This window comes from Chenopodium quinoa, unplaced genomic scaffold (genome assembly GCF_001683475.1).
Source record: "Chenopodium quinoa cultivar QQ74 unplaced genomic scaffold, ASM168347v1, whole genome shotgun sequence".
NCBI lineage: Eukaryota > Viridiplantae > Streptophyta > Magnoliopsida > Caryophyllales > Amaranthaceae > Chenopodium > Chenopodium quinoa.
In genome coordinates, this window is record NW_018742204.1 from 8,147,118 (window position 1) to 8,160,779 (window position 13,662).

Below are 13,662 nucleotides of genomic sequence, written 5' to 3' on the forward strand. Positions count from 1 at the left end.
ATAATATAATTTCAGTCGAAAATGCTATTTGATCTTGATTAAAACTCTGAAGAATCCTAATTGAATTAAGAATGAAAAGAACCTTCTAGAATGTTCTAGAAGACTAAAACCATTCCTAATTTCATTAGGAATGATAAATCATATTAGGCTCTCCCCTAGATCATTGGGCCGTACTTAAAGCTCAAACCAGGCCCAGCTTAGTAAATTGGCCATAAATTCCTCAATATTCATCGGAATTGGGCTTATAATATGTCGTTGGAAAGGTCTTTGCAAGCCCCATCTAACTACACCACTATTGGACCCCATAACATGGACCAACCAAACTGGATTGGTTGTTTTCTTAAAATAAAGTTTTCAAAAACAGAGAGAAAAGAAAAGAAATAAAACTTTCCGCAACACTAGACCTTTCCACACTTTCGTTTCATTCGATTATGATTCGACGTGAAAGACACTCATCACTGGGTTTGGTTTTGGGGAGACACAAATGGGTGTCTACACCTCCAAACACTTATCATCAAATACAAACTTAGCATCTTTTTGAAGAAGAAAATTGAGGGGATTTGCAATGCACGAGAAATCCTTGATGAATCTTCTATAAAACCTGGCATGCCCTAAGAAAGATCTCACTCCCTTTACATTCACCGGAGGTGGAAGCTTTTCAATGACCTCAATTTTAGCTTTATCCATCTCTATCCCCATGTGAGAGATCTTTTAGCCAAGGACTATGCCTTCTTCCACCATGAAGTGACACTTCACCCAATTTAAAACAAGATTCATCTTCACACAACGAGCTAAACATCTCTCTAGGTTGTCAAGACATGCCTTAAATGAAACGCCTCCTACGGAGCAGTCATCCATAAACACCTCCATCCCCTCTTCCAACATATCTCCAAATATACTCATCATGCATCTTTGAAATGTTGCGGGAGCATTGCAAAGGCCGAACGAAATTATCCTATAGGCAAATGTACCATATGGACAAGTTAAGGTTGTTTTCTCTTGGTCATCCGAGTGGATAGGGATTTGGAAAAATCCCGAATAACCATCGAGTTAACAATAGAACTTGTGCCTAGTTAGTTTCTCAAGCATTTGATCAATAAAGGGGAGGGGGAAGTGATCCTTCTTGATGGATGTATATAGACGTATATAGTTTATACACATCCTCCATCCCGTGACCGTCCTCATCGGAATGAGCTCACCTTTCTCATTCTCAACGACGGTCATACCTCCCTTCTATGGGACAACGTGAACGGGAGAGACCCACCTATAACTAGAAATGGGGAATATAAGTCCCGCATCCAAAAGTTTGGTGATCTCTTTCTTCACTACCTCTCCCATTTGGGGATGTAGTTTCCGTTGCCTCTCAATAGAAGGAGGGCACCCTCCTCAAGGGTTATGTGGTGTGAACATAAAGCGGGGATTATACCTTTGAGATCATCAATGGTATAACCCAAAGCACTTTGGTGCTTCCTTAAAACACCACACAACTTTTGAGCTTGGTGCTCACTCAAAGAAGAGCTAACAATCACGGGAAAAGTGGAGTTGGGTCCCAATAATTCATACCTAAGGTGTGATGGGAGAGGTTTGAGCTCAACCATTGGTACACCTTTACCTTCCTTTGAAGTGGCAGCTTGCAAAGCCTCTTGGCTTGAGATATTCATGCACATATGCTCATCCACTTCCTCGATGCTTCCATTTAGCAAATCCTCATACATTGTCATTTCCTTGATAGGAGCACATATATTATCCTTATTCAACAAGACATTCTTAAGAGGATCATTAGAAGTTAGCAAGTGCTCATGCATAGAAGACACAACATGATCAAGAGAATCAATCATCATGCAATTTTCTAAAGAAGAACATGGATATTTCATGCTTTCATTCAAGTCAAATTCAATGACCTCATCTCCTACCTTAAATGAAACTTTTGCATGCACTCTTAACATCAATCATGGCACCCGAGGTAGAAAGAAAAGGTCTACCAAGAATAATAGGAATGGTAGCATCTTCATCCATTTCAAGAACTACAAAATCCACCATAGTCACAAATTTCCCTACTCTCAAAGGAACATCCTCCACCTTACCATTTGGAAATTTGATTGACCTATCGCCTAAATACAAGGTAATGTTGGAAGGCAAAAGTTCCCCTAACTCAAGTCTTTAATAGACCGAATATGGCATTAGGCTAAAACTAGCTCCTAAGTCACATAAGGCATTATCAATTAGCATCTTGTTAATGGCACAAGGAATAGAGAAGTTTTTGGGATCTTTCAACTTGGGTGGTATCTTGTTCATTATAATTGCACTACAATTCTTGGTCAAGTTGACCGTCTCCACAACATCACAAGTTCTTTTCCCATTCAAAATGCCTTTGAGGAACTTTGCATAGTTGGGCATTTGGATTACAACTTCGGTACATGGTAGAGATAGGTGAAGTTTCTTCAGCATGTCAATAAACCTTCCAAATTGTTCATCCAACATATGTCTCATGAATCTTTGTGGATAAGGAAGCTTGGGTTTCACAATTTCTTTCTCTACTCTCACCTCACTAGGTGTCTTGATCACAACCTCACTCAAAGATGAACCATCTCTCTCATCCTCTACCAAAACCTTCTTAGGGACTTCCTTAGTTTCATTATTCCTAGTCAAACTCTGCTCAAGAACCTTACCACTCCTTGTAACAATAGCATTCACGAGTCTCTTGGGATATATGCCTTGGGAAGGTAAAGAAGAAGGACTAGCATGGTCTTTCAAAGCATTGGCAAGTTGAGAAATTTGGTTTTCAAGCATCTTATTATGAGTCATCATTTCATTGAATTTCTTGTCACTTACGGCCATGTAACTTTTCAACAACTTTGTTTGATTCTCAATTTTTTCCTCCAAATTAGTCCTAAAGGAAGAGGGTTATTAATAGGAACTATCACCTTGAGTCCTTGGAGCAAATTCGGGTGGAGGGCCTCTTTGAGCATTGTTTTGAAGATTGCCCCTACCTTGATTATTCCAATTACCCCTATTTTGATTTTGACCATAACCTTGATTATGGTTACCACTACCTTAATTATGACCCCATAACCTTGGTTTTGATTACCATAATTTTGGTTTTGATTTTGGCTACTATAACCTTGATTGTTATAGTTACCTCGAGAACCTTGGTTCCTATAACCACCACCTTGGTTATAGTTGTCAAAATTATTACCTTGGTTTTGGTAATTCCTATTCCATTGACCCCATTGATTATCAAACCTTTGCACATTATTATTATTAGACATATAGTTCACATGTTCAGTCTCATTGCTATCAAAATCATCATTACTATCCGGAAAAGCATGAGGGCAATTACAAACATCATGATCATATGAACCACACACATCACAAACAAAAAATCACTAGGCATGTTACTAGAAGAAGGAGGGGGATGATGGTTAGAAGATTTACCTCTCCCCTTAAATTGGGAGGGAAGATTTGAAGCTTCGGAAGAAGAAATCTCCAATTTTTCCTTTATCGCAATCATTTCCTTCCCCAAGTTTGTCATTTGTGAGGAGAGATTGTTGATTGCATTTAGATGATCAACCGAGTACACCGAAGAGCTAATCTTGCTAGTTGAATCCCTCTCACCATCTTGCCAATCTCTATAGTACCTCACAATGTCCTCAATGATGTCTACCACTTCCTCTTCCGTCCCATTCATGATGGGACCTCCGGCTCCCCTATCAAGACATGACTTGCCTTGGGGACTTAGGCCTCCATAGAAAATTTGAATAATTTGATAGGTTGGAATTCCGTGGTGAGGACACTCCCTTTGATACTCTTTTTATCTCTCCCATGCTTCATAGAGGCTCTCACTTGACTTTTGCTTGAAACCTTGGATCAAAGCTCTAGCCTCCGCCGTTTTCTTTTGGGGTTAGAACCGGGATAAGAATTCCTTGGTAACTTTGTCCCATGTTCTTAGAGAATTCGGCTTGACCTCCTTGTCTAGCCATTCTATAGCACGTCCTATGAGGGAAAAGAGAAAGAGCTTGAGGCGGATAAATTCTTGGGAAATTCCGTTCACCTTGATAGTATTGCAATATTTTTCGAATTCCTTGAGATAGTTTAGTGGGCTTTCATGCTTGGCCCCACTAAATTTTCGCCTCTCTATCAAAGTGATCATTGCCGGCCTTATTTCAAAATCATTCACTAGTGTTGTAGGTGGACCACTCTCAAAACTATATGCACCGAGAATCCTCAATTCTTTCAACGTCACCCTTGGATTCTCTCCCATTCTTGCTTGTTCTTTTTGTTGTGGTTCTTCTTCACTTGAAGTGTTAGAGCTCATAGATCTTCTAGAAACCCTTAATCTTGTAATAGTCCTCTCAATATCCGGATCAAATGGCACTAGTGAATGACCACGTGATCTATGCATACAAATTCAAAAGAAATGATTAGTAGTAGGCCTACAAGTGTAGCCTAATAGAGAAAAATCTTTTAGTTTTTTTTTAATTAAGAATGAAATAGAATTAACAATTATAACAAAGCACCAATATCATTCCTCGGCAACGGCGCCATTTTGACAAGAGGAAAATGTAGGTGGTTTTCTATCCTTTCCTAGAGCCAAACTAAATTTGTAAACACTCAACCAACCTAATACGAGTATATGGTAAGTCAAGGGTCAAACCCACAGGAATGAGTATGTTCAAGCTATAGCCTATGTCAAGCTACTTTAAAGAAGGTAAATGGTTATGGTTGGTAACTAAGATATCAAGAAACTAGATAAATTGAGAAATTCAGTATGTTAAACACTAGGGATATAGGTTCCACATGCAAGCTCAATAATGATTATGCTAATTGATAGATCGCTCAACTGATTCAAACATTACAAGGGACAAACAATAGTTATAATCAAAGGAACCCAAAAGCTATCTCCTATAAGCCAATCTAGGGTTCACTATGAATGGCTAACAAGGAGAATCATAATCAAAGTCAATCAATTAAAGCAATTCTCAAATCAAGGGTTCATGTTATTGAAATTTGCAATGCAATCTCGATTAATCTTATAGGTTGATGACTCCTAGTCTAATTAATCACATGCACAACTATGTCAACCAATTTAATTGCAACAATTCAATCAATCAATGATCATCAACTAGCAAAAATCATCAATCAAGCATGCTTCCCCTTCTCCCTAGCAACTAATCTACTCACTAATTATGGTAAAATTGAAAGAAAAAACAAATTCAATCACAAACATATTCATTTCAAGTTTAATCAAGAAGGAATTTAATCATTCAACAATTTCTCAAACCTAAACCAAAATTCAAATCAAACATTCAAGTATTAAAGGAAATTGCAATAAAGTAAATTCAAAGGAAATAAATCTCACAAACATTCATTGGTATGAAGAAGAAATCCAAACTTGATTGAAGCAATGTTGTAATACAAATCAAAATCTAAGAATTTCTATCTCTACTTTCTCTCTAAAAACTCTCTAATTCTCTCTCTAAAAACTAAGCAAATGAAAATTATCTAAAAGTTAGCTTTGAAAAGGAATTACAAGAGTATTTATACAAAAAGAAGAAAATCTGATCGGCCGCGCCCTCTCCAAGACTATCCCGCGGGCGCAGAAAAATGGGTATGGAACCCATAACTAACTCAGCGGGCAATCTGGGCAACCCCCGCACCCGCGGATGAAGGCGCGGTAAATGCCCTGCTCCCAAGTGTAATCAGGGGCCAGCGGTCCCTTTAATAGAAGCGGTCTCTCCAAATCATCCGCGCCCGCGGCTAGACTGCGACCAGGGTGCGGAGAGTTCATGCCAAAAATATCCATTTTTTTGCACTTTTACCGCGTACGCGGCCTTCAAGACCTGTGCCCACGGCCTTTTGCAAAGGCTTTGTTCCCTCTTTAAGCCCTCTCCAAGGAGCTTGCTTCTTCTTTGCTTAGTCCTTTTGGCTATTCTTGATCCCTTCGCAAAGCCAACTCCTTAAGCACCTACAAAATAAATAAAAAGAGAAAATAAAAGAAAGAAAAAGCCAAATAAATGGGAAATACGAAGAAAACAACATAAAGGAGAGCAAAACACGAAGAAAGAAGGAAATAGAGAAACTAAAGGAGAAAATACCAAAATAATAAAAGAAATCTATGAAAATAGGGTGAAAACATCCTAAAAGACTACTCTATGAGTTCTATAAATGACACTCATCAAAAGGCAAGGTAATTCTAGTTGTACGAGTTGTACAACATCCATTCCATAGACTAAGGAGAATGACGTATTTCTTGTTGATGAGCAAATTGACGTGCGATAACCCAAAAGGGAAAAATGAAGTTTGTCAGGCCAATCCTTGTAATTTTCTGTCATTTTCTCGATGATGGTATTTAAATTCTTATTGGCTGCCTCTATTGCACCATTTTCTTGAGGCCTGTATGGGGAAGTGTGATGATGTTGAATGTCATACTTTTGTCACTAATCATTTTATGTGGGACTACATATCGACATATAATGTTCCTTTCGATAAAGAGTGCTACATGCTTTGTAGTGAGATTTGTGTATGATGCTGCTTCGACCCACTTCATAAAATAATCGATTGCTACCAGAATGTATTCATGACCTCCTATCCCTGAAGGAGTAATCTTTCCAATGATATTTATTCCTTATGTTGAGAATGGTCATGGTGATGTGTAGGTGTAAAGGAGTGATAGAGGAAGGTGCTGTAAGTTAGAGTATATCATGCATTTAGGGCATCTTTTTACATAGTGATAACGGTCCCTATTAACGGTAGTCCAATAATATCTTTCGCGCATTATCTTTTGGACTAGCATCTTCCCATTCACATGAGTTCCAGATACTTCTTCATGGACTATTTTCATTGCTCTTTGGGCTTTCCTTTTGCCTACACATAAAAGAGCTCGGCCTTTAGGTACCCTTTTGTGTAACTCATTGTCTATAAGTACATATTCGGAAGCCAAAAGTCTTAAGGCTTGTTTTTCTCTCTTGTCAGCGTGGAGTGTATATTCCCCTTTAGTGACATAATTGAGGATGTTTGTATACCAAGGTTCTTTTTCTTCTTCTTCTTCTCCTTCTTGGACTACTTCACCATCTTGTATAGCTTGAATGTAAGCAGGTTTCTTTTCTATTGTTAAAGGCATTTGCTCAATTTCCGTGGGAATTCTAACCATTGAGGCTAGTCTTGCCAAGGCATCGGCAAATTGATTTTTCTCTCTTAGTAGATATGTGTATTTTACCTTTTCTAACTGATTAGTGAGGGTTTCTAGATATGTTTGGTAAGGGGCCAAGATTTCGCTCCTAACTTTCCATCTTTTGGAAATTTGGCTGATGTTTAAAGAAGAATCTCCGAATATTCAAAGTTTCTTTACTCCCGGTGCCAAAGCTATTTCGAGGCCTACCACGCATGCTTCATATTCTGCTGCGTTGTTGGTAACGTTAAAATCTAACTTTATGGAGATTGGGACATGTTCCTCTTTAGGTGATACTAATAATACTCCTACACCACAACCTTTTTGGTTTAATGCTCCATCGAAGTATAACGTCCAAGTATCATCTTCTGTAAGCATTAAGTCTTCGTCTGGAAACTCATTTTCATGTATGAGCGTCGAATCTTTTATTCGAAAATCCGCTAAGAAGTCCGAGACCACTGATCCTTTGATAGCTTTTTGGGGCATAAACCTTACACCTAATTGGGCTAAGTTGATTATCCATCTTGATATTCGCCCATTAAGTGTAGATTTCTCGAAGAGATACTTTTAGTGGATCCATCAGAGATACCACATAGATTGTATGAATGAGCATGTAGTGTCTTAACTTTGTTGTGGCCCACATTGGTGCGAGACACAATTTCTCAAGTGGTGTGTAGCGTACTTTGTACTCGAGCATATTTTTACTAAAGTAGTAGATGGAATTTTCTTTCCATTCTACTTCTTATGTGAGCATTGCCCCCATTGTCTCTTTGGTGACTGTTAAATACAACCTAAGAGAAATTCCTGGGAGCGCAAGTGCCAATACAGGAGGATTTGCGAGATAGGCTTTGATCTTCTCAAAGGATTTTTGACACTCATTGTCCCATAATACTGGCATATTCGTTTTTACTTTCTTGAATATTGGTTCACATATTGTGGTTAATTTGGATATGAACCTACTTATGTATTGCAACCGGCCAATGAATCCTCAAATCTGCTTCTCGGTCTTGGGCAGCGGCATTGACATGATTGCTTTAATCTTGGTTGGGTCTATCTCTATTCCTCTAGAGCTAATGACATATCCCAAGAGTTTTCCTGAGGTGACTCCAAAGGCACACTTAGATGGATTAAACCTCATGTTGTATTTTCTCAGCTTTTTGAAGAACTTTCTTAAGGCTACTAGATGTCCTGGACAATCTTTTGATTTTACAATCATATCATCCACGTAGATTTCAACTTCTTTGTGCATCATGTCATGTAGTAAGGCAGTCGTTGTTGTTTGCTAAGTGCACCCGCGTTTTTGAAACCGAATGGCATTATCGTGTAATAGTAAGTGCCCTGTGGCGTTATGAATGTATTCTTTTCCATATCTTCCTCGGCCATGAGAATCTGGTTGTATCTCGTGTATCCGTCCATTAATGAGAGAAGCGCCGTGATTTGCTGTGTTATCTACCAAAATGTCGATGTGTGGTAAAGGGAAGTCGCCCTTTGGTCTTGCCTTATTTAGATCTCTATAGTCGACACACATTATTACCCTTCCATCTTTCTTTGGAACTGGCACCGCATTTGCAACCCATTCGGGGTATTTAGATACCCTACTAAAACCTGCAGTAATTTGTTTTTGAACTTCTTCTTTTATTTTAAGAGTTACGTGGGATTTCATTTTACATAACTTTTGTTTTACATGTTTCATTCCTAGAATTAGTGGTATTGTGTGTTGAGCTATTTCTCTATTTATTCCTGGCATATCTTCATATGACCAAGAAAAATACATCGATAAATTCTTTTAGTTTATTAATTAAACCAGTTCTTTCTTCTTTAGTAAGAGTTCATCCGATTTTAACTTCTCTTTTATGTTTGGATCTTTTGAGATATCCACTGTTTCAGTGTCTTCTATTACTGATGTTTTATTCTCAAGTGTTTGAATTGCTTTAATTATTTCTTTGTCACTTTAATTGTTAGTTAAGCAATGCTCGTCATCTTGGGTTAAGGAATGACACGAGGAGTAAGTAAAAGAAGACATATCATTGAATTCGGATACCATTACATCAAATAAAGAAATGTCCATTGGGACTTGACAACTAACTATCCTAGGAGTAGGTACTAAAGTAGAAGAACTGGGGAGAGGTACTATAGTTAAAGATTTTGAAGACTCGATAGGGGAAGACTCAGATTTAGACTCTGACTCAGACGACTCTTCGAACATAGGTCCTTCTCCTGTTATTATGGAGATCTTCCGTCCTCTTGGTGTAGTCACCTTCACAGTCTTTCTCCATCCTCGGACTACTCCCTCTGCCGGAGTGATGAGCTTTGAAGGGTCAAAGTTCTCACTTTGTAGTGTTGTTTGAATGAGCGCAGAGTTGTCTTCAACACATTTTGGCTCATTCTTCTCGTGCCCGATAAAGAGTCCTATGACATTAAATTAAAAGCACAAAGGTATTTTCTCCTTATAGATAGGAGTTGGGATGTCATCTAAGAAATTGCAATCCAAGAAGATTTCAAACCCAGGTTGTCTTATTCCATCTTTGACAAAGGGCTTGGGAAATTCATAACATAGGCAATCTTCACCTTTTCTTATGTATTGCCCATTTAAGGTAAGAGGATATTGATCCATTGGGATTGCTTTCTTTTGGATACGAGCGTTTCTCCACGCATTAGCCTTTTCCCGGACTTGCTTATAGTCTTTCGGAGTCGGTTCAAAACCAAGTCCAAAAGTATCTAATTTAGGAAGGTCAGGCGATCTTGTTTGCATTGCTACTCCTTTATTCTTTCCTAGAGTCATTCCTGGAAAGTGTCCAAGTTTTTGAAGTATATCGTTTACTATCATATTTGAATGGAGGTCTTACCAAAGAGAGGTCCTTTCATCTTCCTCAATTAAGGAGACCTCTTCTACATTAAAGCCCTATAGGTCTTCATCGTTGTCATAGTACTCCACATTTATGATAGGTTTATCAATTGCCTTGATTCTCATTGGGGAAGCATCGATTATAATAGGAACTCCTCCAACTATGGCCTTCACTTGTTGATGAAGTGATGAAGGGACGACCTTAAGGTCATGAAGCCAAGGGCGTCCCAACAATAAGTTTAAAGAAGCTTTAATATCTATCACTTGGAAAGTAGTAACATGTTCTATAACTCCTGCGGTGACATTCATAGTGCCAAGAGCTTGCCGACAAGTGTTGTCATAAGCTCTTATTCCTTGTGCGGATGGAGACAAGTATTCATCCCTTATTCCCAACATCCTCGCAGTTCGTAGAGCGCAAACATTGATTGCTGACCCATTATCTACAAGAGTTATTGGGACAATCATTCTCTTGTAGATTACTATGAGGTTTTAGGCCTCATTGTGTTTGTCACCTTCTGGAGGTAGGTCCTTGTCATAAAAGGTAATTAGATTGATGGGACTCGGAAGATCACTCGTGAGAAAATTAGCTAATCCCTCAGAAGTGGTTTCAGAATCTATTCCTACTTTAGCCAAAGCATCCATTACTGCGATTCTATGTTCATGGGATGTGGCTAGTAGTTTCCATACGTTCATTTCAACCTTAGTCTTTTTAAGTTGTTTGACAACATCGTTGTCTTCTATGATTGGTATGGGAACTTGTTGAGTAGTAGGAATAGGTTGTGTAGTGATGGGAGGTTGCATTCTCCCTAATCTTGTGAGAACATCTATGAGTGAATCTTCTTCATCCCAAATGTCATCTACTGGGTATATTTTCGAAAGTGGGGTTTCTTCCAAATCTTTGAGGTAGACATCTTCATCATCACTTTCCTAGACTCCATTGATGCTAACATCCTTTTCTGGTGGAATTTGGACCAACTTTTTATTGTCAATCAATCCCTGGATTAGATCTTTGAATTTGAAATAGTGTTCTATGGTATGTCCTTCTGCTTGATGGTATGGACAATAGAACCTTCTATCTTTTCACTAGTGGAAAAATTGTCATTCGTAACAGGCTATTTGTAACGAGCAAAGGTATGCCTGTTACATTAAATATATTCGTAACGGTCAAAATAGGAGTCTGTTACAAATATATAATATTCATAATGGGCAAGATACTTCCCGTTACAAATATATGACATTCGTAACGGGCAAAATATTGACCATTACAAATACTATATTATTCGTTACAGGCATATTGTGCCCGTCACAAATAATTTAGTCCAATTTTTGGGAAAGGAGCCCATAGCCCATTAGTTATTACTATAAGTTCCCGTCAACCTTGCCCTCACCCCTCTTTATCCTCTCCCCTCTATCATTTCCAATAATTCTCTCTCTCTCTCTCTCTCTCTCTCTCTATTTTGTTGGAGATAGACGGTGAGAGACTTGGATGGTATGATGTTAAGTCCAAAAAATTTGATAGATGGATGGTTGAAGGGCGGCCAAATGAAGTTGCGGAGACTTGTATTACATAGGCAGTCATGTTTCGTTTGGAGATAAGTTGTGTCTTAAAAGGGGAACCTCGCCAAAGAAGACTGGGTATTACATGAGTCTCTCTCTCTCTCTCTTGCTCACTCAATCTCTCTACTTCTCTTATATCAATAATAAATTGGCACCATCACCATTGTTTCTCCTTCCACATACAATACCAAGGGAATCTTTTCTCATTTTTCCATTCAAATTCCTCAATTTTCGTTGCTTTACTCTCAAATTAGTTTTGTGGGGGATTTCATGGGTTTTGTGGGTTTTTTAGGGTGGTGTTCATGGCCGGATTTGACTTTCCGGATTTTTAGGGTGGGTGTCGATGGGTTTGAACAGTTTTCGAAGAGCTTTGGAATGGTTTCACGGATTTTGCGAAGTAGATTTTGTGGATTTATGGCGATGGCTTTGATTTTGTGGGTTTCTAGATTCGTGGGTATAAATATGGGTTCGTGGTGGTCGGATGGCTGTTGGAGGTGAGTACGACGGTGGTGATGGTACGTGTACGGCGGTGGTTTTGTTCTTTCATTTTGTGTGTGGATTTTCTCATTCATAGATTTATAGTTGTTCTTTTGAATTTTGAGGAATTATGCATGTTTGGTGTTATGATTATGTTATATACTTCCTCCATTCTTTTTTTATTGCACCATGAGGGATTTCACGCTTGCCAATGCATTACTTTAGATGTTAATATCATCTATTATAGTTTTGTAAAAATTATAAAAATTTTATATTTGAAAAGAAGATTTCGAGACGAATCTAACTAGATCCATCATGATTATATTTTTCCTAATGGATAAATCACAAGTGAGGGTCAAAGAACATTAAGTGAATAGTGTAAAAATCCTAATGGTGCAATAAAATAAAAACGGAGGAAGCATTTCATTTTTTACTCAATTTTTTTTGTTATCTTTTTTATTCGAATTTTCGTCTTGTAAAAAACCCATCTTGAATTTTTGTGTTTGTTATTTTTGTGTTATTTTGTCTTTATTTAATTAGTTTTGGTTTTGATGCTTATTTACATTTTTGAATTTTGTCTTGATTTTTTGGATTATCAAATGTATGAACAAATAGTAAGATATTTTGTCTTGAATTTTTTGCTGATGTTTTGTTTGATAACTCTTTATGTTTAAAACTATGCTTATTAATCTTCTTTCAATGATTTAGCTTCAATTTATGTACTGTACATATATAGTTTTCAGATCTGGAAATTTTCATTGCTTCTAATTGTTAAATAAGCAATATGGATTTTTCTCCTTCGTATAACTTGGTAATTTTCATTTCTTCTGCTTACAAAGTTTTATCTTCTTGTTTGATCTAGGAATTATCCTTGAATTTGATCATTTCCAATTTCATTTTATTTGATGGTTCTTGCATTCTAGAAAGGCACCGGAGACTAAGTGATACAAAGGTTAAGATTGATGACAAGGAAAAGGATACGTTCCAGCAACCCTGAAAAAATGGTGGAAGATCTAAATTATTCAATACTAATAAACTTGTTTTATTATTATTAAAATTATGATTTTTTTTTTGCTCTTTTATCATCATTAAATCTTATATTAGTCTTAAGTCTTAATATGTAAACTTGCGACATTATATGAGAAAGTTGATTTATTTTGAAGTGATAATGAATAGATTTTTGCTTATCATATTAAATGTGTATTACACTTGTGTAAAAAACATTTATCTCATCATTTGATAAAATGATCCAGCATGTGCTAGCACATGCTAGATTCTTTTTTAATTGCATCAAACACTATTCGTAACGGACAGATATAATGCCCATTACAAATAATCCCGTTATTCATAACGGGCAAAATAAATGCCGTTACAAATAACGAATTATTCATTATTTGAAACGGGCATTTGTTTTAGTGAAACGCTAAACATCGCCCGCAAATTACCATATAAAGCCCACAAATATGATTTGGTGTGACCATTATGCCCATTTTCTAAAATTGAAATAATCTCGGTTTAAAAAATGTGGAGCCGTACTGGCTCGCCGGGGGAGACCGGAGGGCAGGCCGGAGATGCGGGGGACGCCGGAGGTACGTCGTCGTCGACAGAAAACGAG

At 37.7% G+C, this 13,662-nt stretch overlaps 1 protein-coding gene across 1 annotated transcript; it reads right to left on the reverse strand.

Moving 5' to 3' along the window:
* Positions 1–1,914: 1,914 nt before the first annotated feature.
* LOC110720528 lies at positions 1,915–3,688 on the reverse strand. The gene is made up of 3 exons (XM_021899590.1): positions 3,436–3,688; positions 2,208–2,747; positions 1,915–2,111 (listed from the first exon to the last, which is right to left on the reverse strand). Exons 1-3 carry the CDS (start codon positions 3,686–3,688, stop codon positions 1,915–1,917), a joined length of 990 nt encoding a protein of 329 aa, XP_021755282.1.
* Positions 3,689–13,662: the final 9,974 nt, after the last annotated feature.

Coding starts and splice junctions, on each gene's coding strand:
- LOC110720528 (XM_021899590.1), bottom strand. CDS start 3,688: ATGAATGGGACGGAAGAGGAAGTGGTAGACATCATTGAGGACATTGTG. Junction 2,748..3,435: donor CTCCCAATTTAAGGGGAGAG/GTAAATCTTCTA, acceptor ATGCTTTGAAAG/ACCATGCTAGTCCTTCTTCT. Junction 2,112..2,207: donor GCTAATTGATAATGCCTTAT/GTGACTTAGGAG, acceptor CCTTGTATTTAG/GCGATAGGTCAATCAAATTT.